Below are 25,634 nucleotides of genomic sequence, written 5' to 3' on the forward strand. Positions count from 1 at the left end.
AATGAGAAACGGACCGCATTGCGTCCTGAGAGTAAACATGCTTGTCATAGACCCGGGTAATGCCAATGCTCAACTCACGGCTTTAGCTCAACTCATGCCGCTGGATAAAAAACACAAGAATACCTGACTGTTGCTGACAGCCGCTACAAACTACGTCAACATCGTTTTACTGTAGATAATAGATATCATATGTATATAGAACTAGATGCAAGATGACAGACTCAACAGCGTTAGCAACTTTGAAGGATTGAAAACTAGTTGCGTTAGTAAACAGCCGCCATCTTAAAGCAGGACACCTCCCTAGTAGGCTGTTGTGAACCTTCCAAGCGAACCTAATTAGCTTTTTATCTAAAATACTCCTAAATCGGCAAAATCATGACTTGAATCTATCTTCAAAACAGTTTTAAAACTTTCACATGTCGAAAGTAGACAGAAGGGAAATTATGGAATAACGGGAGCAATTTTAACAACTTTAACAGTTGATTTGTAAAATTAAATGAATTGAATGTAGTTTAAAGCTGCTGATACAGAATGGGGACTCTGAGTATTTTATTTACTGTTTTAAAATGTTAGCTTGATACTGAATTAGTCGTTTATTTAAACCTGAGAGGCTTTTTATACAATTATTGTAACTAATGCACGAAACATTAAAAGCATCTAATAGCTTGGTGGGTTTGTGGGATTTTCCACTGAGGTTGTTTGTGTGTTTTGCTTTTTTAAGACAGTTTACAATATTATTTGCACGTTTTACTGACTGACTATGCCATTTCTGTTTGTTATTTGTAATGTTTTGTGTTTGTCACTGAATAACCAGGTCAGTTTCTTGTTACCAACCGTTGTGTGTTATTCAAACTCACCTAATTCAGCTGGCTAGTTGTTATCAAGAGTACTAAAACCTTTTTCAACATGAGTCTGACAACTAAGTAAGGAGGCTAAATAATTTTAAACTTTAACACATGCTCAGATTGGCCAGTATCGGTATCGGCCAGTATCGGTATCGGATCGGACGTGCAAAACAATATCGGATTGGAAGTGCAAAAACCTGGATCGGGACATCCCTAAAAGTAACATTATAAACTCTGTCAGAATTTTTTTAAACACACACACACAATAATTATGGACAAAAAGAGGAGGAGGACAGGACTCAGACCAGCTATCTTTTGTAACAGGCTATAGTCGCATGTGCACCTGCCAAGACCCCAATGAACAAGGCTAACTCTTGAGTTAAAACGACGAAATTCACATTCATTCAAAAGGCAAACCGAAATGTTTAAGCACGTCCACTACCTTCGCATGACCCATAAACTGCAACCTAAAGTATCTGGATGCAACTTGAGCCCCTATCACATACTCCAAAACAACGGAAATATCGCGGGACTTACCCGTGCAGCAGTTGTGTGTGAAAACAATTTCCCGTGTCGACTGACATGTGAAGCAGTGTGCGTGAAAGCAGCCGTTAATTCCCGGGTCACAGCAGCTGACTTAAATATCATAGCGGTGGCTGATGTAACTTCCTCCCTCTTCGCAGTAAGACAAAAAGCGGTAAACAAACATCGCAATTATAAACATAGCAAGCTGGAAACAGCTAAATTAAACTGAAAACATGACCAAAATTAAAATGTCAATTATTACGTCGGGCCGGGCCAGGGTTCTTTCTCGCTAACTTTTTGTAACAACTATATATTAACGATGTATGAATGATAAACTAAGGAATACTTGTTATAAAATAAATAATTTGGATAAAAAAAGAAGGCGCTGTATGGTCATTGCAGAGCCAGAGCGTGCCTATACGCCCTTTTTAATCTTCCCCTCTGCGAGTCCGCAAAACCGCATCTGTTTATTTATATTTAACAAACTTCTCCAGCATTATTTCGTTGTGTAAATAAATTTATAATGATCATAAAAATATGTATTTTATTTAAACATTAACAAAATGTGCGTTTTTTTTTTTTTTTTCTGCCAACTGAGAATTTGTTACAAAAGACAGGCTTTTATGCAGACATCGTCACAAATGTTATGACACAAAATGCGTGTCGGGCTTTAATACCCGCGGACCAGGTCGGGTCGGGCTGGATTTTTTTAGGCCCGATTTTACCTCTATCTCAAAGTCTTGTTGAGCTTAAATTGGCTGCAGTTACGAAGTCGGGAATGCTCCCTCCGGAAAAAAAAAAACACGATTTGACCAACATTATGTTTAACAAACTTTTCCAGTGTTATTTCATTGCGTAAATGCATTTCTAATGATCATGAAAATATGTAAACTATTTAAACATTAAGAAAATGTGCGTTTTTTTTTTTCTGCCAACTGAAAATTCAGTTACAACATCGGGAACGCTCCAGCTGGAACAAAACGCAATATGACCAACATTGTGACAGCCGATGCCGACCATAAATGACGTAATATCCGAAACAGATCACCAATGGACTCATTTGAAGTATATGAATGGTGGTCTGTTTTGGTGTTCAGAATCCACAATACTTCTGCCTGCAGGGTTTTCGTTCCACCGACAAACAGATGCATTCCCGATGCAGAGGTGGATGGATTCTCCGTTTTGCCGGTTGTGGTGGTTTGGCACGCACGAGTTGCCTTTCGATTTGTAGTGCAGTGCATCGTAAAAATACTATGCGTCATCTTCGTTATGGATTTTAAAAAAGACAAAAAACTTTGTCACGGATATAATTTAGGTTGAACTGAGATGTTCTTGAAAATTAAGACCACCTTGAAAAAATTCCAGACTTACAACAGCTAATTCAATACTTTTAATACCTTTAGTAAAGGAAAACTAAATTCAATGCTTTTTTTAATACTTTTAATAACCCGCGGGTACCATGATGTATCCTACTTTGTTCTCTATTAAAGGCAAATAGATAAATTATGTATTGACGGCTTTGTTCCCCCCCTCTCACGTAATGTTCCTGATTTTGTTCAAAAGCTCCTTATCTGGCTCACAGGCTTGAGTTGCCAACACCACATGGATTTTTTTTTTTCTGCATTAAAATATCGCTCCTGGGCTAATGCTGGGAAAGGGGGAAATTTGAGAGTGCCCACTTCCTGTTGTGAGTATTACATGACATTTGATGACATTCAAAACAAGTGCGAGAAAGACCCAAAGCGCATGCCGGCGATGCGGGAGAACACTCAGGGAGGTCATAGGGGAACATTCCAGCAAAAAGTAGCATACGTAACAGTGTTTTTGAAAGATACGAGCAATGGACAAGCTTTAGAAAAGACAAAGAGTAGTACTTCCACTTATGAGCAACTCTTTTCAACATACAAGCCATCATTGGGACTTTTTTTCTTAACCACATAATTTTGTTGTTGATTTAAGTGAATTACGGTAGAATGTATTCATAGGATTTGCATTCATTTCAAAGGGAAAGTGTGGTCTTGGAATGACTTGAACACATAGGTCAAGACACCACTCTTGTTTTCAAGCATTCAAACTTCCCCCAATTTTTTTAGAAATAAGTTACTTCACCCAAAATTATAATATTTATGATCTTTATCAGTGTTGTTTTTGGCAGCCCTTTTAATTTTTGTCTTGGTCTTAGTCTTTTGGACTATAATACAGTGATACCTTAACATACGATCAGTTCGACATACGATCTTTTCGACATCCGACGAAAAAATTGACTCGCCATTTGTTTCTACATCTGACGACATGCTCGAAATACGCCGATTTATGACACCGCCGCCGTTTCTTTGTTTTCCCGCAAGACGGACGCACGGCGGATTTTCTTGTAAGAGAAATCAACATAGGTTCTAAGAATGTTAGTGTAGGTGGTGAAAAAAAAGGAAAAGGGTGAGGCTTACCATTGAAATTAAGATGGAAATGATAGAAAAATATGAGCGTGGTGCGCGTGTCCGTGAACTGGCTCGACAATATGGCCGTAGAATATCTACGAACTCGAAGGTCCTCCTCCGACCTCCGTTTACCTGTCTTTGTAAGTTAAGGTGACCATTATTATTGTGGTAACATCGCCAAAAATTTGCCATGTTTGTCAGGATTTTAAATAATTTATTTCGGAACTGGTGCAATACAAATTGCCTACTGTCAGCCGCAGCTGAACATGGATAGTGAAAGTAAAAAGTCCTCTCTCACTCTGTCAAGTCAGCCACACGGTGCGTTCAGGTACACCACGCAAAACACATCCGCCACATTAGAACCCAATTCGTTACATTATTACAGGTATTATTACTATTTTTATTCATAATTCATTTGTTTTGCTCTGTGTAATTGCTATTTGCAACAGTAACAGCAACATTTATTAGGATATAGTGTAGGTTTTCAGGCTGTATAATGAATTATAATTGTAATGAATTCTTATGGTAAAATCCTGCTCTACATACGACCATTTCGACTTAAAAAAAAGGTCCTGAAACGAATTAACTTCGTATGTAGAGAAGAGCAGGGCGGTAAACCGAAAATTTACAGTACCGAAATTCTTCATGATGACTGACGTAATTTTGACCAAGTCGGTAAATTTGGTAATTTAATGAGACAAGAAAATATCTTTTCATCCCTCTTTGACTCTGTGTTGTTCGGCTATGTTCATTCCCCTTTAAGAAAGCAGACAGTGTGCTTACGTATGGAGTCACATGGTTTTCAGGAAGCCAAACAAACAGAAACCCTGTCGGCTAACGCTAGTGGTTAACGCTACCAGTAAACGGGATGGAGTCAGGCTTAAGTTAGCTTCGCCAAACTTTCACCAGACATTAAGTAAACTCTTGGCGGGTTCCAGACGGGCTTTCACCCGCTGACCTCCCTGGTTCTCACGATTTCAGGAGAGGATGCTTTAAAGTGCTTTCTTCTGGTAGCCAAGCCACAGGCTAACGCTAGCGGCTAACAGCGGCTACAAATGAACGTGATGGAGTCGGATAGCGGCTCTAACCTTGTTGAAACGGCTGAAATTAATGAATGAACTGGGCACTGACTTCATGTAGCAATCATTATGTAGCGTTATTTGGTGTCTGATTTCTCTGAAAGCTTTCAAGATGGTAAAGCACTCAGCATAAAGTATAATCCAACAGTGAAGCCTATATATAATATAACAGTTTAATGGCCACAGCTATTTTTCTGTATGTGTTTGCTTTATTCTGCCATCATAAAATCTTAAATGTTTCATTGGCATCAGAGCAATACAGCTTTAATGTGGTTGTGTCTGTGTGGGGGTGCATGTATCAAAAAAATGTCCTGGAAAAAAAAAAAAAATCTAAAACCTTGACGTAAACACTTGAGTTGAATAATCATGTCACAGCAGCCATTACCAATGAGTTGTCTGAAGTGTACTGTTAAAGCTGCAAGTCATTTGTGTTAGAATGACATGTTTGCACAGTCATCATATTGATTTTTATAATGTTGTACATTTTTCAATTCATACAAGCTGTTATAAATGTTCACACTAGAATTCTTATTGTTTACAAGATTTTTTTTAATACTTAATGTTTAGACTACATGTGCAATTGTTAAATTGAAAGCTGGTAAATAAATTTAACGAGAAACGGTTAATTTGTATTCCATGCATTGATTCAAATTTTCAAATTATATAACAGTCTGCTTGGGTGAATTTATCGTCATTTATCGCTATCGAGGTAAATCTGCTCAATTTATCGTGATACGTACTTAAGGCCATATCGCCCAGCCCTAATGTAGAGGTACCACTGTACTTAATAATCTTAAATCATATTTTAGTCATCTCGAAATGGGCCCTCGTCTAGTTTTTGTTGACAAACACTCACTCATTTCATTTAGTTTTCGTCTACGTTTACTCAGTCTGTAAAATTTGAAAGTTTCACAACAAAAATAAATCAAAACATTTCGAATGAACATTGACAGACAAGCACATATTATAGCATCTACAAGCATCTACAACTATATGACGTGGTAACACACCCTCAGCAGGAAAACAGTCCATTATTTTCAGTTATACCCACCTGGATGCTACGAACTGTATGTAAAAAACAAAGTTGCCTGAGAGTTTAATAGGACGCTCGCCGTTAACAATAGTCTAATGCTAACATGAATACTATGCTAACACTACAAGTTACCAGACACTGCTAAAATGCAGGCTAACTACACATCAAATGTCACACACTGTGAACATGTGATGGAAACTATGGCGCATTTTCGTCTCGTTGGCATTCGAGTTATTATGTTTTCGTCCCCCAAGACACGTTTTTAGCTCGTTATCGTCTTGTCATTGTCATGAAAAATTGTTTGTCAACGAAATAATTTCGTTATAGTCATCGTTGATGAAAACAATACTGATATTCATCATGTACATCCCAGCGGAACGAATGTCGTTTAATTTTTCTCATATGTATTTGTTAAGAAAAGAATAAATGAAAGTGAGTATTTCTAGGACGTATTGTTGTCACAATTCTAAAATTTTCAATTCGAAATTGATACTCAAAAAAAGTACTCGACACCATTTTCGGCACTACATGAATGAAAAGCCCCAAATTATGCTTATTTTTTTTAATTAACTCATCCATTGCCTTTGACTATGAAAGACAAATCATGTGGCTCTTAAAAACTAAATCAAAACTAAGTTTATCACTACGGGACGTACAAATACATTTGAAGTTAAATGGATTGGACGTCAAGGAACATCCCAAATTATACTCCATTACTATTAAAAGTGGTGCAAAAATAAATTTGACAAACAAATTTCTGGCGAGTTGTGGTGATGTAAATACAAAGAAAAGAGTATTGATACTATTGTAATCTAATATCGTATTAGGGATATGTCGTTTCTGCATCGATACTTTTTTCATACTTCTGACAAACCAATGAGCAAGTGGCCGCTGGACATGATGTAAAGAATTTAATCAACGTCTGTAGTAGTGCTGCAATGATTAATCTGAGTAAATCGATTAGAAAACAGCTTCGAGTCAAATTTTGCTGCTTCGATTATTCGTTAAATTAGAATAGCGTTGTAATGGCGTTTTGAAAGTGTTTGCATTTTGTTTTAGTGATTTGGGCGGATACACTGCCCTCTAGTGGCAACAGTGAATATGATATAACTCATTTAACATGGCTGAATTCAGCTGCTTCCTGTTAAGACCAACATACTGTAAGATAAGTTTTTGTTTGAGCTTATGTTTTTCAATGCAATGGTAATTTAATTTTTATGTATATTTAGTAGGGCTGTCAAATGATTAAAAATTTTAATCGAGTTAATTACAGCTTAAAAATTAATCGTAATTAATCGCAATTCAAACCATCTATAAAATATGCCATATTTTTCTGTAAATTATTGTTGGAATGGAGGGATAAGAAACAAGAGGGATATATACATTCAACATACGGTATATAAGTACTGTATTTGTTTATTATAACAATAAATCAACAAGATGCCATTAACATTATTAACATTCTCTTAAAGCGATCCATGGATAGAAAGACTTGTAGTTCATAAAAGATAAATGTTAGTACAAGTTATAGAAATTTTATAATAAAACCCCTCTTAATGTTTTCGTTTTATTAAAATTTGTAAAATTTTCAATCAAAAAATAAACTAATAGCTCACCATTGTTGATGTCAATAATTACATCATGCTCACTCATTGTGCTGAAGCCCATAAAATCGTTTGGGCCCAAGCGCCAGCATAGGGAGCCAAACACCAAAAAACAAGTAACAAGCGGACATTACACTGCTGTCATTTTAATCTGTTTGAGCGGGGCATGTGCGTTAATTGTGTCAAATATTTTAACGTGATTAATTAATAAAATTAATTACCGCCTGTTAACGCGATAATTTTGTCGTTTTTTGTGGAAATATGTTTAAATGATTTGTTAAGAGCAGTGCAAAAAAAAAAAAAAAAAAAAAAAACACACACAAAAAAAAAACATTAGCATTTTATAGCATTTAAGCTAGCGGACTTTGCTATGCAAGTTAGCCAAATAGCATAGTTTGAAGAAACGTTCGGGAATTTTATTTTGCATTCGCATTTAATGCTCTTTTGGAAGTGCAATCTTAAAAATAATTTGGTTTACATCTCCTAAAATTTATTCTGCAACACATTTAATGGTCCTAATCAGATTATTCAAACTAACTTGTTGACAAATTGACAACTACAATAATCGATAGCTGCAGTAGTAGAATCCGTAGTATTTTAGCCAAATTGAATGCAAGTATCGCAAATTCCCTGCCGTACATCGTGATGTCATTAATACTCATTTTCACAAGCCCTTGTGCTGGAGTATTAGTATGGGTTTGCGTGTGTGGGTACAACTGACGTCACAAGAGCCGACTTTTTTTTTTTTTCAAACAATATTTTCTACATTGCTAGAGGACTAAGAAACTCATCATCAGCATATTTCAATTCTATGAGCATCCACCTTTCACACATTTAAACTAGGTGTTGTTCTTCCCTTTAAAATTGTGTCTTCAACTTTGATCTTATTTATTAAATCTAGAATAACTATGGAATGGCCGTTAGTATGTGTTTGCAACTGTAGGGCATTGCAGGGCAACAATGTTTGCTCTCGTGTTTGAACAAGAACAATCTTAGCACGGACATGTTTGACCAGGCTAATCTTGCAAATAGACTTTACAATCAATGAACATATACAACCCGCACACCTTTTACGCCACGTTAATATTTCACCCCCAAACATTAAACTCGACTTTCATCTCTGTGCCCTACCTGCCGTTGGACGAGTTGCCCCCATTCCGTTGGTCGTTCTCGGCCTCAAAGACGAGGCGAGCGACAGTACGCGAAGTGATGTTAAAATCCACTTTCTCCACGGAGCACATCAACATGTTGGTGCGGACGCTCGCCCCGCCGAGGACGAGCGCATCCGCCGGTGCTAAACTTTCGCTAAGCAACACGGAGCGAAAGTTTGGGCCAACTTTTTCTTCTCCTAAGCCGCCGCGTCGACTTCTTTCTTTGGCAAGCCCACCGTCCCCGGTCTCCCTATCCGCCAAAGGACGGAAGACGAACTAAAGGCCGTTAGCTTCGTCCATTTTTATATTTAAAACATAGATAAAATACACTTATGCAAAAAGCAATAAGGACAGACTTAAATGGATGGGGGTTTATTGTTGTCGGTAAATGGAAGGAGGTGGAAGAGCAAACTCGAAGATTTAACGTTCAAGTAGGGGGAACATAATAACGAACAATTAACATTTTTTTCTTTTTAAACATATATCACTACATTTGCATTTTTGAGAAACATAACACCTATTCATATGAACAACGAGTACACTAACAGATTGAAATTTTATCAGTGGAAAAAGCAAAAAGCAAAATCTGAAAAATCTCTCCCCTCCAATAAACTTTATGGTTTGGCCCGGAAAATAACTGTCCGCCGCGAGCCTCCGCAGAGGACGAGATTAAATGTTTGTGAAGGGGGAACTCGATGGTAAATAATTATCGATTACACTTCCTTATTAACTTTACTCACCGCATATATTTCTTAGGAATGATAAAAATTATATAAATACATAGATTAATTAAATCCACGTTATCTAAAAAAAGAAAGTGAAATTTCACCAGATGAATCGTAAATGACGACGACGAACACCCGTTTTTGGAACTTTGTGGTTCAGGCCGGGAAATAACAGTCCGCAGCAAACCGTGACAGTTTCCATTAGCTAGGTTAGCAAAGATATGCCATCATCCAACGAAAAAACAAATTGCGCAAATTTAAATGCATGTTAATCCTTGAAAAACATTCTTTATCAAGAAATGGAATGTCGTAAAGCTGTAGTTTAACTATGCTGTTATCCATCAAAATGGAAATGACGAAAAGACGTTGAGAAAATGGCGACCCCTGGAGCTCAAACCGATGTCGCGCAACCACGATACTGTAATTGCAATCCTCGTCATGTGAATATAATACGTGGTAGTGGGCATATGGGAGCCCACGTGAACAGATCTTCATAAATAGTCTATTTATGATACACACGGAGCCTTTCAAATGTCAACACAGTGGTATCACAATGCCTTTAATCCAAGGGGTGGTCAACTGAAGGCGCGTATGCAGAATGTCGTCCCGCAATAGTTTTTGATAGAAATAGTACAATTCATACAACCTCAGAGGAAGAACTTTAAAATTTTATTTTTGAATACCTTTCGTAGAATGCATAATTCATTGAAGCCGTTTATCTAATACTGGGTTGTTTATTTTGGGGGAAAAAATAACTTAAATTTTCTTAAAAATGTATTTTTACTCTCAAACCTTTGGGTATTATTCCACAAATATTAAAAGAGTCAAAAAGAAATTTTGTTTATTACTCTAAAAAATATCAGCCTTTTCTCAAACGTTAAGGTTTTATATTATAAAACTGCAAATATTGGATGTGTTTCTAATCTTGGGGGGTGGGTTATATAAAAATAGATTTTAAAAAATGCATTTATGCTTGTTACGTTGACAAGCAAAAAAAAAAAAAAGTAATAAAAATATAAAAAATTTCCCCGCAACGTTTTAGTACGCAACTTTTCCTCGAAATGCGAGCAAAAAAAAAAACTCTAACCTTTGATAAAAACTTATTTAATCATTATAGTTTTCATTCATGACCAGTGGAGGACTTTATAGTGGAAATGTCGCTCCTCACCTTCATCCTGCTTTGGCATCACTTCACATCTACTTCACCTTGTCTGAACAGGAGAACATCAAACAAAGGCAATATGATACATACATGGACACATAGAATGTCAAAAATTCCCAAAGAAATCATACCTGCCACAATGTAGTATTTCAAGTTGAAATAATCACCAGCAGAGCATCACAATGACTTGGCACTTTCCCTAGTGTCCGTGCGCCATCCTTCCCGACGTGTGCGCCACTCAGGCTGCCAAACGCTCGGGAGTTGCTCTAGGATGCCGGGGGGGCTGTGGAAACTCGATCTGGGCTAAAAATAAGGAACATCAGCAGGATTGGAGAGAAAGAGAGAAAGGATATGTGCTGTGGAAGACAGTGATGGGCAGACATTCCCCTCACACAAACACACTAACACAACAGGCCACGTACACATAAACCAACATTGCCTTGAGTTGTGAGTGCGTGTGTCCAAGGTTCTGATGTCACTCTAACTGGACTCCTCATTACAGCTCGCAGGGAATGAGAAGGTTAAAAGTGACAAGGACCCCCCCCACCCCACCAACAGTCCTCTGTCATCTAGTTGCATCACATGACAACAACCCTGACCCATAGTGTACCCAGTGTACATACACAGACACATACATGGTTGAACACGTACAAGGCAAGGGCGTAGGTTTGGTCTCAACATTGGTAGGGACGATATAACAGCATAACCTGCATGTAAACTTTTTGCTGAAGACTGGACATTAACTCATTTGCTCCCAAAAACGTATAAATACGTTCTATTTTTAATTGTTTTAGTATCCCAAAGACGTAGTTGTACGTCTTTTACGTTTTTTTTCACAAGAGACATCTCTGGGTTCTGATTCAACTTAGCTCCAAAGCACAACGCTGAATATCCATTTTAAAGCAATAAAACTGGCCACTGGAGGGCAGTAGCACATTTGGAGGTGCTTTTTTTGAGGTGCAAGATTGAGCTTTTTAGGACCAAACACTCTAAGTGGGTCTGGCGTGCCACGAAAGATGCGCATGCTGAAAAGCACCTCATACCCACTGTGAAGTATGGGGGTGGGTCAGTGATGCTGTGGGGCTGTTATGCTTCCAAAGGCCCTGGGAACCTTGGTAGGGTGCATGGCATCATGAGTGCTTTGAAATACCAGGACATTTTAAATCAAAATCTGTTGCCCTCTACCCGAAAGCTGAAGATGGGTCGTCACTGGGTCTTTCAGCAAGACAATGACCCTAAACACATGGCCAAATCTACACAGAAATGGTTCACCAGACACAAAATCAAGCTCCTCCCATTGCCATCTCAGTCCCCAGACCTTGTTTTGTTGGCAAATGGGGGTTGTACATAGTATTAACACCAGGGGTGCTCATAATTGTGACACACATTGTTTGATGTCAAATAATTATTTCTTTATGTGGGATTTTTTCCCCACTGAATAAATGCACTTGTATTGAAGGTTGGATTTTTCTCTTTTTTTCCCTTAAGGTCCCATATTATTTGAATTAAAAAAAATATATATATTTGAAGCTAAAAAACACATCTTAACCAGGGGTGCCAATAATTATGGAGGGCACTGTAATGTAAATAGGGTTGCTTATAAGCCTCACCCTAATTTGAGCATCCTGAAAAGTTGGTAGTGGTGTGTCCCTACCGTTCTTATGCAAACCTACGCACTTGGACTACAAGGCCTGTACATGTTGCATATTTATTTACTTTTGTCTGATGAGGTTATCACTTTTGCACATGTTGTATCTTCCACGTCAATCTTGCGTAAACCAAATCAGGCCTTCACTTACTGGCCATAAAAAAACAATAGTTTGTGTATTTTCAAGTGTAGCAGATCTTTTCAACATAAATATTTTTTTCTTCAAAAAGTAGTGTATTTTTGAAAGAAAGTCATATGGTGCTTATTTCAAGCTCTTGAGAAAGAAAATTCTTTACTTTCTCAGCACACACATGCAGAGAGTTAACTGAAAATAAGTATTCCATATCAATCATGAAGACCACCCAATACACCGCATACATTTTACTCCACGGGGGGGCTTTGGCGAGGGGTGGTGGGATGCGCGGTTGGGAAGAACTTTCATGCGGCAGTCCAACTGCCCTCAGCCAGGCTCTCCTATTTTAATGCATACACTGCAATAGCCTCCCCACACAATCGCATCACGGTGCTGGGGTATGGCCGCCAGCAGTGATAAGGCGTAATTGCAGCTCCGGCAAAAGGGGCCACCGTCATCCCCCTTGGACGCAGGGCAGTCCCCTGGACCATCCGTGCCCCCGTTAACCAGCCCTCTGCGAAAGGACGAAGGGATCTTGTGAAATCTTGTGTATGGGTGCAAAAATGGGCTAACACCAAATCGGAGTTTCATGAAAGGTGCTAAATAATTTACACAAAATGATGTAGAATTATCACTTCCCAGGTTCCCAATGGTTGAGTGTCAAGTCATTTGACACAAATAACAGTTCATTTGAGTCTCTTGAGCCGTGTGTGTTAATATGTGGGCCACGTAGTGACATTCTTCTACAATATCAAGAGGATATTCCAAAATATCCAAGTAGTTACGTGCACGTTGACATGCACTTGAAGGCCACCCCTCTATCTACTGTATTGGTATATTCTGTGAAGACAAGTGTTATGGAGACGTCGTATGGGGGTGCCGTCATCTCAAGTTCCCCACCGGCTTTCCGGATTATTCCCACCTTCTAAATATAACCTCCTTAAAGTGAGAGCAGCCAGCATCCCGGGAGACGACAAACAACTTGCTAAACAACTTTTAGTTTTTAATGCAATTTTTAGGGGACCAATTTTCAAAATAAAGCGTAGGTTTATGGAGGCTGGTGATCTACATGAGTGGAAGTTGTTTAATGGCTCTCGCACAAGTCCCGTGGCCTCTTCTTGTAGTCATCGGTCTTTTTGGTGAGTTTTCAAGTTACCGGTATTCTTTTTTTTACATAGGAAGTAATAACAAATTGGAATTTAAATCAATGACTGCTAGGGTTGTTCCGATCATGTTTTTTTGCTCCCGATCCCGATCGTTTCAGTTTAAGTATCTGCCGATCCCGACATTTCCTGATCCGATTGTTTTTTTTTGTTGCTCCCGATTCAATTCCAATCATTCCCGATAATTTTTCCCGATCATATACATTTTGGCAATGCATCAAGAAAAAAATGAATAAAACTAGGACGATTATATACATTCAACACACAGTACATAAGTACTGTATTTGTTTATTATGACAATAAATCCTCAAGATGGCATTTACATTATTAACATTCTTTCTGTGAGAGGGATCCACGGATAGAAAGACTTATAATTCTTAAAGGATAAATGTGACTTTGTATATTGTGACTAAATATTGCCATCTAGTGTATTTGTTGAGCTTTCGGTAAATGATACTGCCGCCATTTAACGTCTGCCCAAATGCATGATGGGAAGTGCAACCATGACTGTGCGTAGGGGCACCAATTGATATATCTTCTCTGCATTGGGAAAGAACATAGGGTGTTAAGAAAATGATCAACAACTACCTTTCTTCCCCACATTGCCTCCCACATTATTTTTTATTGCTGAGAGAGGTATTGTAAGGCTTTATACACACAAAAATAAAATAGCTCCAAAGGCTGTCAAAATTCTCTCTACTCATTATACGCTGCCTTTTAGCGCTATCTATAGGTAAAACGGCGTCTTTATAGATTGAACGTGTCAATGCGTGAGTGGGTCGTGCAGCGCATGCGTTAATTATTTAACGTGATTAACTAAAAAAAATTAATTACCGCCGTTAAAGCAAAAAATTTGATAGCCCTACTTTAAGCCAAAACTACTCTGGATGAGTGTAAGACATTTTGTCTGTAACGGTAAATACAATTAGAAAACAATTTAAACCAAAAAAAAAAAAATTTAAAAAAGGCATCTCCGATATTTTTTGCCGATTCCGATACTTTGAAAATGACGTGATTGGACCCGATCAATCGGCTTAGTGACTGCCATTGCTGGTAATTGACGTTCAATCTATGTGGATTCAAACACTGCCAAACACTGATCGGACGTCAAGCCAGTGAAAATTAAATTAATTAAATTAATAATTAATTTTAATTTACAGCAGTGGGATGAAAAGAGCTACAAGCGTCTCTGGAGTCACAGGTTGCAAGCCCGATTGGATTGGACGTCTGTCATCGTCAATGGCACTGAAAGAGTTCATTCTTGTTTGTAACGGTTTTACAGTGGTATGAAAAAGTATCTGAACCTTTTGGAATTTCTCACATTTCTGCATAAAATCACCGTCAAATGTCAAAACCACACAGATGAAAAAAAATGTCTGCTTTAACTAAAACCAACCTTACATTTATAGGTTTTCATATTTTAATGAGGATAGTATGCAAACAATGACAGAAGGGGGAAAAATAAGTAAGTGAACCATCACATTTAATATTATGCGACAATTCTTACTAGGTGTGTGTTTTATAGTGGGTAGGGCAGCTTTCAACCAATCATCAGTGATTGGGCACACACCTGACTTAAAATGTTTGGTAAAAATTAGGGGTGTCTAACGATTAAAAATTTTAATCGAGTCAATTACAGCTTAAAAATTAATTAATCGTAATTAATCCCAATTAATCGCAATTCAAACCATCTATAAAATATGCCATATTTTTCCGTAAATTATTGTTTGAATGGAAAGATAAGACACAAGATGGATATATACATTCAACATACGGTACATAAGTGTTTATTATAACAATAAATCAACAAGATGGCATTACCATTATTAACATTCTGTTAAAGCGATTCATGGATAGAAAGACTTGTAGTTCTTAAAAGATAAATGTTAGAACAAGTTAGAGAAATTTTATATTAAAACCCCTCTCAATGTTTTCGTTTCAATAAAATTTGTAAAATTTTCAATCAAAAAATAAACTAGTAGCCCGCCATTGTTGATGCCAACAATTACTTACACAATGCTCATGGGTGCTGAAGCCTATAAAATCAGTCGCACCCAAGCGCCAAGCGCCAGCAGAGGGCGACAAAACTCCGAAAAACACAACAAGTACACATTTCACTGTGCTGTCATTTTAATCTGAGCGGGGCATGTGCGTTAATTGCGTCAAATATTTTAACGTGATTAATTTTAAAAATTAATTACTGCCCGTTAACGTGATAATTTTGACAGCCCTCGTAAAAATTGGTTTCAATTGCTCTTTAAGTCTCTTTAGGCAGAGGGTTCACTTACTTATTTTACCCCCTTCTGTTGTTGTTTGCATACTATCCTCATTAGAATACGGAAACCTATAAATGTTTGGGTGGTTTTTGTTTTGACACTTTTTTTTCATCTGTGTGATTTTGACAAAGATCAGATCACATTTGTTGGTGATTATGCAAAAATGTGAGAAATTCCAAAAGGTTCAGATACTTTTTCATACCACTGTACGGTAGTAGTAGTTGTTGTAGTTTTATTCTTTATTGAACCATATCAAGTCATTGAACTTATTTGGATTTTTAAATAAATCTTAATATAATATATTGTCGTATATTATATTGTCAAAATTTATTTGATTGACCTTTTAAAATATATTATTTATATTTTACAGTGTATATCACATTTTTTGAATTACAGAAAAGTGTATCTACATCTAATTGTTGTATTTTTCTTCATTAGTTCCTAAAATAAAGTGGTTTGTTTTCTTATCGCATTTCTTATTTAACAAAAGTAAGATTTGAATTATTTGATAAGAACATTTGTTGGGTTAAAATGTTTCAGCTTATTTTATTTAAAAACCCTTATGAGGACAAACGGCTCTGAAGATGAATGAATGAATATGTCTCTCCTATTTTTAATTATTCAGAATCATCTTTGTTTTCTACTTTTGAATTTTTTTAGTGCTATATTTTTGTTTTCTTTTTTGCAGTGTGTGAGTGTATGGGAGGCTGCGCCGAAGTGGACTCAAAGACGGAGGCCGTGCGGGGCGAGGCTTTCGTGTTGGGCTGCATTTCCTGTAAGAGACGAGAGGAAGTATCAGCCATCACCACCCTGGACTGGCACTTCAAACCTCAAGGAGAGGAAAACTACACACACGTGAGCTCGCAGCTGACAATTTTGTATCGCAGGGGTGGAGCTTAGGGGGGGGTGCGGCATCTTGCTTGTTTGGGCAAGGAGAGGGTCAAACAGAAAGGTAAGATTATGTGCGGAGCTCTCATTTACAGTAGTCTTTAACTGTTAATATATCTAAACACACATACAAACAACGCCGCTCTGGGGCCTCTAGAGCAGTAGTCCCCAACCTTTTTTGCACCACGGTCCGGTGTGATTTGGGTCTTTTTTTCACGGACCGGTGTTTTCAAAAACTGCAACTATGCGGTTTTGCGCATGCGAGTAACATTAAAAATGGCCGCGAATGCAGCGATTCCATAGTAAACACTACAAACTTTCTTTTAAAAAAAAGGAATATTAACTTGTTTGATTGTGGATGGAAAAAAGTTCTCCTCAGACCCATCCTGCCATGTTAGCTGCACACCGCTCTCTCACCGTTAACGCCTTCGCCGTGTTGCTAAGCATTATTTAAGAAGCCCACTTCACAAAGATGCGATGTTGGAAATTGTAGCAAGGTTTTCAGTGTTCTCGTAGCGCTGTCAGGATATTCGGGAACGATTTTAATTGTCTCAAATGTACGTTTAAGGTCGTCGTTAAAGATGTCGGGATGCCGATCGATCGGGTCCGATCACGTCATTTTCAAAGTATCGGAATCGGCAAAAAAATATCGGACATGCCTTTTTTAAATATATATATATTTTTTAATTTGATCGTTCTCTAATTGTATGTAACGTTACAGACAAAATGTCTAACATTCATCCAGAGTCTTTAGTTTTGGCTTAAAGTAGGGCTATCAAATTTATCGCATAAACGGCGGTAATTAATTTTTTTTTAAAAATTAATCACGTTAGAATATTTAATGCAATTGATGCATGCGCTGCACGACTCACTCACGCATTGTCGCGTTCAATCTATAATGGCGCCGTTTTACCTATATATATAGAGCTAACAGGCAGCGTAAAATGAGTAGAGAGAATTTTGGCAGTCTTTGAAGCCTCTTTTAAATTTGCTAAGGCCTTAAAATCCCTCTCTCAACAGATAGGAACATCGTGGGAAGCAATGTGGGGATGAACGGTAGTGGTTGATCTTTTCCTTAACACCCTATGTTACTTCCCAAAGCAGAGAAGATATATCAATTGTTGCCACTACGCACAATAATGGTTGCACTTCCCATCATGCATTTGGCCAGAACAGTTAAATGGCTACAGTATCATTTACTGAAAGCTCAAGAAATACACTAGATGGCAATATTTAGTCACAATATACAAAGTCACATTTATCCTTTAAGAATTACAAGTCTTTCTATCCGTGGATCCCTCTCACAGAAAGAATGTTAAAAATGTAAATGCCATCTTGAGGATTTATTGTCATAATCAACAAATACAGTACTTATGTACTGTATGTTGAATGTATCTATTCGTCTGAGTTTTATTCATTTTTTTCTTAATGCATTGCCAAAATGTATATGATCGGGAAAAATTATCGGGAATGATTGGAATTGAATCGGGAGCAAAACAAAAAAGCAATCGGATCGGGAAATATCGGGATCGGCAGATACTCTAACTAAAACGATCGGGATCGGATCGGGAGCAAAAAAACATGATAGGAACAACCCTAGTCGTCGTCATTTGCGATCTCTACTAGCTGATCCTCCTGTTGCACAGACATGCTCGAATCACTCGGTTTATTCACAAACGGGTCACGAATCCACTCCTTCGCAGTTCGTGGGTCTTCGAGGTTGTAGGCTTATCTTCTGGCTCGTCAGGTACCCTTTTTCGCCGTAAAAAATCTCTCCAAAGAGTCTGTTTTCCAGTCATTTTCGCTAGTGTGATGGAACAAATGTGCTGCGCCCGGGGCTTAGTCAGACATTGTTATGGAGGACAAGTGCACATAGATATATTATGTATACAAAACAAGATGTACTGCTTGCAGTCCAATCAATGGATTTCTATGACAACATTCTAATCTATACTGTAGTATTATATCTAGAGTAGACAGGGATATTGATGTGTTAAGTAGGGCACAGGCCAAAGTTAATTCGGCCAGAATGCGGTCCTTAATAAAATATTATTTCTGTGCGGCCCGGCGGATGGTCCCCAACCTTTTTTGCACCATGGACCGGTGTAATGTGGGACTTTTTTTCACGGACCGGCAATGTGTAGCAGAAAATGACAGTAAATATAAAATAACACGTAGAGGCTAAAAACGAATATTAAGTGTAGGGAAAATGTCACTCACCATACACTGAATTAACCGTTTTTTTAAACAGTGGCCTCGCTGAAAATTTGTCGGCAAATATCCGTGGTCGCAAGCATAATGACTTCAATCCAATCGTGAAAGGTTTCTTAGCTTTAGCAATACGGTTTGCCACGAGGTTTGATGCTCTCAGTGCATTCGCTTTTGTTGCCTTGTTGGCTAGCTTTTAGCCACAAATTACGCAGAATGGACTTGGTTGTAGGCTCCTCTTCTGGCTCAGCAGGTGGCCTTTTCCCTGGTAAAAAGCTGTCCAAAGACGTTGCCGCCCGCAGCACATAGTCAACAGCAGCTAAAGTTACTGTTTACATTGACTGGCGCTGGGCTGCTATACAGTAGGTGTGCAAACACCCTAGTAATTGCGGCCAACCACTAGATGGCGGCGTATACGAATCTTTACTCGAATTAGTCTAAAGCAGGGGTCCCCAAACTACGGCCGCGGGCCGGATACGGACCCCCTCCACATTTGGTCCGGCCCCCTGAACAATTTTCCCCCCCCCCCCAATAGTGTTATTTATTTCCTGGCTTTTTTCTGTGAAGAACCCAGAGAGGGTTATTTGGTTATTATCTATTTATTAGGGCTGTCAAAATTATCACGTTAACGGGCGGTAATTAATTTTTTAATTAATCACATTAAAATATTTGACGCAATTGACACACATGCCCGTTCAAATAGATTTAAATGACAGTACAATGTAATGGCCACTTGCTACTTGTGTTTTTTGTCTCCCTCTGCTGACGCTTTGGTGCGACTGATTTTATGGGTTTAAGCATCATGAGAATTGTGTAATTATTGACATCAACAATGGCGAGCTGCTAGTTTATTTTTTGATTGAAAATTATTACAAATTTTATTAAAACGAAAACATTAAGAGGGGTTTTAATATAAAATTTCTATAACTTGTACTAACATTTATCTTTTAAGAACCAAAAGTCTTTCTATACATGGATCGCTTTAACAGAATGTTAATGTTAATGCCATCTTGTTGATTTTTTGTTATAATAAACAAATACAGTACTTATGTACAGTATGTTGAATGTATATATCCGTCTTGTGTCTTCTTTCCATTCCAACAATAATTTACAGAAAAATATGGCCTATTTTATAGATGGTTTGAATGGCGATTAATTGCGATTAATTGATTTTTAAGCTGTGATTAACTCGATTAAAAATTTTAATCGTTTGACAGCGCTAGTATTTATTAATAGTGGTATTATATTATATTATGTTATATTATATTATATTATATTATATTTTGGGCTGTCAAATGATTAAAATTTCTAATCGAGTCAATCACAGCTAAAAAATTAATCGTAATTAATCGCATTTCAAACCATCTATAAAATATGCCATATTTTTCTATAAATTATTGTTGGAATGGAAAGATAAGACACAAGACGGATATATACATTCAACATACTGTACATAAGTACTGTATTTGTTTATCATGACAACAAATCAACAAGATGGCATTAACATGAGTAACATTCTGTTAAAGCGATCCATGGATAGAAAGACTTGTAGTTCTTAAAAGATAAATGTTAGTACAAGTTATGGAAATTTTATATTAAAACCCCTCTTAATGTTTTCGTTTTGATAAAATTTGTAAAATTTTCAAACAAAAAATAAACTAGTAGCTCGCCATTGTTGATGTCAATAATTACACAATGCTCATGGTGCTGAAACCCATAAAATCAGTCGCACCCAAGCGCCAGCAGAGGGTGACAAAACACTAAAAAACACAAGTAACAAATGGACATGACACTGTGCTGTCATTTTAATCTGTTTGAGCGGGGCATGTGCGTTAAATGCGTTAAATAATTTAACGTGATTAATTCAAAAGATTAAATACCGCCCGTTAACACGATAATTTTGACAGCCCTATATATTATATTATATTATATTTATAGTATATTATTATTATTATTATTATTTGTTCCGTGAAGAATTTAGAAAGGGTTATTTGATTGTGGCTTTCTGAAAAACAAATTTTTACATTTAGGCACTCCTGCAATCGTCACACTTTTTCTGTTACAAACTGACCCGGCCCCTCATCAGAAAAGGAAAAAGTTATGTGGCCCTCACAGGAAAAAGTTTGGGGACCCCTGGTCTATGGAGTAGATTGATGTGTCAAGAGCGACAGGCCAGATTGCAGTCGTTAATAAATTATATATTTCTCTACGGCCCGGTAGCAAATGTGCACTAGATGGCCCGGTTTGTGGGCGTGGCTTGACAAGGGGAGTGTCAAATGGAGAGGTAAGATGGTGCTGGAATCTAATGTTTAAGTGTTTAAATATCTTGAATTTCTCCCTGCTCGTCTGGTTGTCTGAGACAATCCTCTTGAAGGGCCTACAAAAGTGTGGAGGGGCCTGTGAATAATTATCCTCTAGGACCCCAACTCGCCACACATTCACCTCGGGGGCCGCATTTTTCTCATCGCACCAGTGCCCTGTTCACATTTGTTCCGCCACTGCTCTGAGTGACACTAAATACCAAACTTCTTTCTCTAGATCTTTCACTATGAGCACCCCACTGCTGAAGTTTTGGACGAGGCCTTCATGGGTCGTCTGGACTGGCTGGGTACTCTTGGCGAGGACGTCCAGGCGGGCACTGTCGCCATGCACAACATTAGCTATGACGACGCCGGCACATACCGCTGCACCTTTACCCGAACCCTCCTCCTGGCAGGCTTCCGGCAACATGTCACTGTCGAAAAAGAGGTGGAGCTCAGTGTGGTGGACGTTGGTGAGAATCAGTTATTCGTTTTACTGATTTTTACGTTCACAAGACGTCTGAAGTTAAAATTTGTGGAGGAGAAACGAGTTTTAAGGTAAAGACAAAACCTTGTAGTATAAATAACCTTCATGTGAAAGACAGTTGGAAGTTTAGTATTCTTTAGATATATATGAACTGCAAATTTCTTAGGCTTCTGAGAATGGAGAAAATAATGTTTACACACAAAAAATGACACGAGTGCAGCCATTTTCTGCTCTCCATCACTGAGTGCTTTTAAACGAAGCTAAAAGCTAATAATAGCTAAGCATAAGGTGACAGTCATAGACAGAGAGGAGAGAAGAGAGGAGCTGCCTGTAATTTTTTATTTGTGTCACTCTAAACAGCTGTCTGGATATTGTTATCAGAAATTGTTCAGATTTTAATGAGATTTAGATTTAATACAATACTAATACTATATAATGAAATACAGTGATCCCGCGTTTTATGCAATTAATGGGGACCAGAACCCGCCGCAATAAGTGAAAAACCGCGAAGTAGCGCTCCCTGCCTACAATTAAAAAAAAATTTTTTTTGTGTGTTCAATGTATTTATTCAGATTTTGCATTGGAAAGAGATACATATAAGACATGTTTTTTCACATTTTTTCCCCCAAATTATAATTAAATTTTTTTTTTTAATGTATATAAATATTTTAATAAATGGTCATAGACTTCATAATGTACTGATGGGACACGGGGCGCCGGGCCGATAAATAGGGAGCCTGCATTGTTGGCGAGGCCGTCAAAGCTAACTGAGTGGAATCACAGACAGAGCTTTTTTTCGTTGAAAATTCTTTTGAATAAATGCTTAAATCCCTGAATTCTTGATAGAGATGGACGTAAAACAGTCTCGATTCTTGGTTAAAAGCAAAAAATTTTTTACGTATTTTACGTAAATATGTCGAAGAACAATGCTAGTCTGTTAGTGAATGTAGCTAGCAGCCGCCTGATGTAAACAGAGCTTTTCTGGTGAAAATTCTTGTTAATAAATGCTTAAATCCCCGAATTCTTTATAGATTTGGACATAAAACAGTCTCGATTCTTGGTTAAAAGCAAAAAAAAAAAAAACTGTGCAGTTTGCGTTTATTTTACGTCAATATGTCGAAGTACAATGCTATCCGGTGGAAATTCTTGTGAATAAATGCTTAAATCACTGAATTCTTTATAGATTTGGATGTAAAACAGTCTCTATTCTTGGTTAAAAGGAAAAATATATGCAGTTCGCTTTTATTTTACGTAAATAGTGCGAACAATGATGCCAATGCAGTAGCGGCTAATTTCTCCCATTGATTTTTTTCACAACATTTCAAAATGCATGCATGGTACGAAGTATATAATAATTACCTAGAATCCTCTAACAAAGCACTCCTGAGACTATCCTTCCTGTGTGTATGCGGTGCAGCTTTTGTACCTTTTCAACAGAAATCTGGCATTAGATTGCTGCGTGCGTGTTTGTGAATAGCACCTCTTGATGTGGGTGGCACCCTACTTAAATGCGAGGCGCAGTGCATGACCGATCTGAGCCGTCAATACCTTATGAAGTCGATGAAATGGTTTTGAAACACTTGAAATGTATTAATTATGATAAGTTTTTAACATGTTTCTGTCCCACCGAATTATTTTTAAACAAGAATAAAGTAGAAAAATGCTTGTCTTTTTTGAATGCTTCATTGAGTGAGTCCACTCAAATCTGCTCGAGCTGCTCACTTACATACAACGAGTGTGCATAGTGTAAGCATTTTTGCTACTATACTTGCAGGAAAGTTAAATACACTAAATATTTTTTATCTTTACCACCACTACCTACTTTCCAAATATTGCGTAGGTGTGTTTTAGGTACCCTAAATACGCCTATATTTTCCAGTGAGATACAGCCACTCCAAAATAATCTTTAGGTTATTTTGTTGAACGGTCGTGTTCTTTTTTTAAGCCAACCGTGAGCTGGCGGCGGTGGTGTCGGAGATGATCATGTACGCACTGATCGTGCTGCTGCAGCTGTGGCTCATTGTCGTGGTGGTCTACTGCTACAAGAAGGTGTCCGAAGATATGGACGCCCGCGAGGCTCGCAGAGCGCTCAAAGAGCACAGAGAGTATGTCCAATTGGTTCAATCGTACTTGCTGTGGTGGATTGGAAAGCAGTGTTGTTTTCGTCAACGATGACTATAATGAAAATATTTCCTCAATGAACAGTTTTTCATGACGATGAGGAGATGATAACAAGCTAAAAAAATGTTTTGGGAGAATTAAACATAATGAAACTAATGCTAGTTTTCATCTGACGAGACGAGAACGAGACAAAAATGTGCAATCATTTCCATCACGTGTTCACAATGTGTGACATTTTATGTGTAGTTAGCCTGCATCGTAGCAGCGTCCGGTTGTGTCACTCATGTGACATGCTGCGCCCCCTGCTCACAAGTGTGTCCTCTCCGGTCTCCAAGCCTGAGTTGATTTGTCTTTGTATCTTGGCCAGAAAGACTATGCGATGTTGCTTTAGCCTTTAAATGTCTATGCTGAATGATCATCACACACTAAATGTAACTCATAGCATTAGCATAGCATTCACGCTAGCATTACGCTAAGTCTATTTATTTATTTTTTTTCATCACAAAATCTTTTTGCTCATAGACCAGAGTTATTTTTCGGAATTTGTTAACTTATTGGCTGCCATTGATGGAGATACACGTCCAATTCATCACGACTGGGAGGGCTAGCAGTGATTATATATTGGATGTCAACCACTGTCCATGGCAGCCAATGAGTTAAATGCAAGAATGATGAGAAATTTATGAGAATTAATCATTTGTTAAAAAATGAGTAGAAATTTGATGAGAACCATTTGGAATTTTGCAATTTTTTTGCCACTTCCTGTAAGAGTAGTGAGTGAAATATGTATGTATTTAGTTAAACCTTTTGAAACCACCTCATCCTTTTCTGAGTATTGATTGTCATTTAAAAATGAAAATATCTTAATGTGTCTTAATTTGAAAAAAATGGAGTCAGCATGTTACAGGATTAGGTCTTAAAAACAAAACTGCAGGTGATATTCTATAGCATTTAAGATAGTGGATTTTTGCCATGCAAATTAGCCAATTATTGTAAATATTAGCATTGCATAGCATTTAAGCTAACAGATGTTTGCTTTGCATTTTAGCATATTGCAGCAATGCAATAATTGGCCTAACTAGCAAAAGTCCACTAGCTTAAATGTTATATAATGCTGATCTTTACCAGATATTTAAATTTATTTTATTTCTGTTAATTAAATTAAATTACAAGAATAAGTCATAAATTGGAATATTACGAGAACATGTCGTACTTTTTATGAGCGAGTTAAATTTTCTGTCAAAATTTGACAAAAACTGCTTTAAATATTACGAGAATAAGTGCCAATTAGCATGTTTTCTCATTTTAACTATTCTACTAATCTAGATGCCGGTGCGTTAGTCATTTTAGGCAAATCAATAATGCATTTACTTTATTTGTTTGTTTATTTTCTTTAAATTGTGACAGGTAGCAACACGATAAACATGTTTTTTCTGTTTGTGTTTGCAGACTGCTGGACTGTGACGGCGTCAGTTTAGAAGAAGGCAAATAAAATTAAAATATGATAAAGCTGTAGCCTTGGAATGATGGCTACAAATTTCCCAGTTCAAATGAATTGGACACTTTTTCTTCTTTTTAGTGTAAATAAATAAAAATAATAAGATTTTTATTAAAATACTAAAAGATAACAGTATTTTTTTTCCTATTTCATTTAAAAAAATACATTTTTACTGTTTTACAAGATAATTTTGCTATTGAGTCAATGGCTGATAGATGTCCAATCCATGTCAACTGAGAGGGTTCGCAGCCCCATTTCAACTGAGTTGGACGTCAAACCCATTTCAATTCATAATAGAAGGTGAAAAGAGCCACATGATTGGACGTCTATCATCGTCGATGGCACGAAAAAGT

General features: G+C 37.5%; 2 protein-coding genes across 4 annotated transcripts in view; one reads left to right on the forward strand and one right to left on the reverse strand.

The window, feature by feature from the left end:
• Nucleotides 1-10,787, reverse strand: part of LOC130914660 (protein Aster-A-like) — a 68,373-nt gene extending 57,586 nt beyond the window's left edge. Inside the window, exons 1-2 of one of the 2 annotated variants that reach the window (XR_009062980.1) lie at nt 10,691-10,787; nt 10,566-10,608 (exon numbers count right to left, since the gene is read on the reverse strand). The gene's annotated coding sequence lies outside the window, so the exon portion shown is untranslated. The remainder of the gene's footprint in view (nt 1-10,565; nt 10,609-10,690) is intronic. The other variant, XM_057834071.1, reaches the window with a different exon arrangement.
• Nucleotides 2,931-25,275, forward strand: LOC130914662 (sodium channel subunit beta-1-like). Of its 2 annotated transcripts, XM_057834075.1 has the most exons (5): nt 13,283-13,479; nt 16,468-16,634; nt 21,414-21,648; nt 23,608-23,767; nt 25,233-25,275. In XM_057834075.1, the coding sequence occupies exons 1-5, from the start codon at nt 13,410-13,412 to the stop codon at nt 25,273-25,275; spliced, it is 675 nt and encodes a 224-aa protein (XP_057690058.1). In that variant the 5' UTR covers nt 13,283-13,409. The 2 variants fall into 2 exon arrangements, with proteins under 2 accessions (XP_057690059.1, XP_057690058.1); XM_057834076.1 differs by lacking the exons at nt 13,283-13,479; nt 23,608-23,767; nt 25,233-25,275 and adding an exon at nt 2,931-3,057 and having other exon boundaries at nt 21,414-22,279.
• Nucleotides 25,276-25,634: the final 359 nt, after the last annotated feature.

This window comes from Corythoichthys intestinalis, chromosome 4 (genome assembly GCF_030265065.1).
Source record: "Corythoichthys intestinalis isolate RoL2023-P3 chromosome 4, ASM3026506v1, whole genome shotgun sequence".
NCBI classification, from domain to species: Eukaryota; Metazoa; Chordata; class Actinopteri; order Syngnathiformes; family Syngnathidae; genus Corythoichthys; species Corythoichthys intestinalis.

Bases quoted from the DNA above. Each gene is read 5' to 3' on its own strand.
- LOC130914662 (XM_057834075.1), top strand. From the start codon at position 13,410: ATGAGTGGAAGTTGTTTAATGGCTCTCGCACAAGTCCCGTGGCCTCTT. The intron at 13,480-16,467 runs GTGAGTTTTCAA...TCTTTTTTGCAG, and splicing joins TGTAGTCATCGGTCTTTTTG to TGTGTGAGTGTATGGGAGGC. The intron at 16,635-21,413 runs GTGAGCTCGCAG...TTCTTTCTCTAG, and splicing joins GAGAGGAAAACTACACACAC to ATCTTTCACTATGAGCACCC.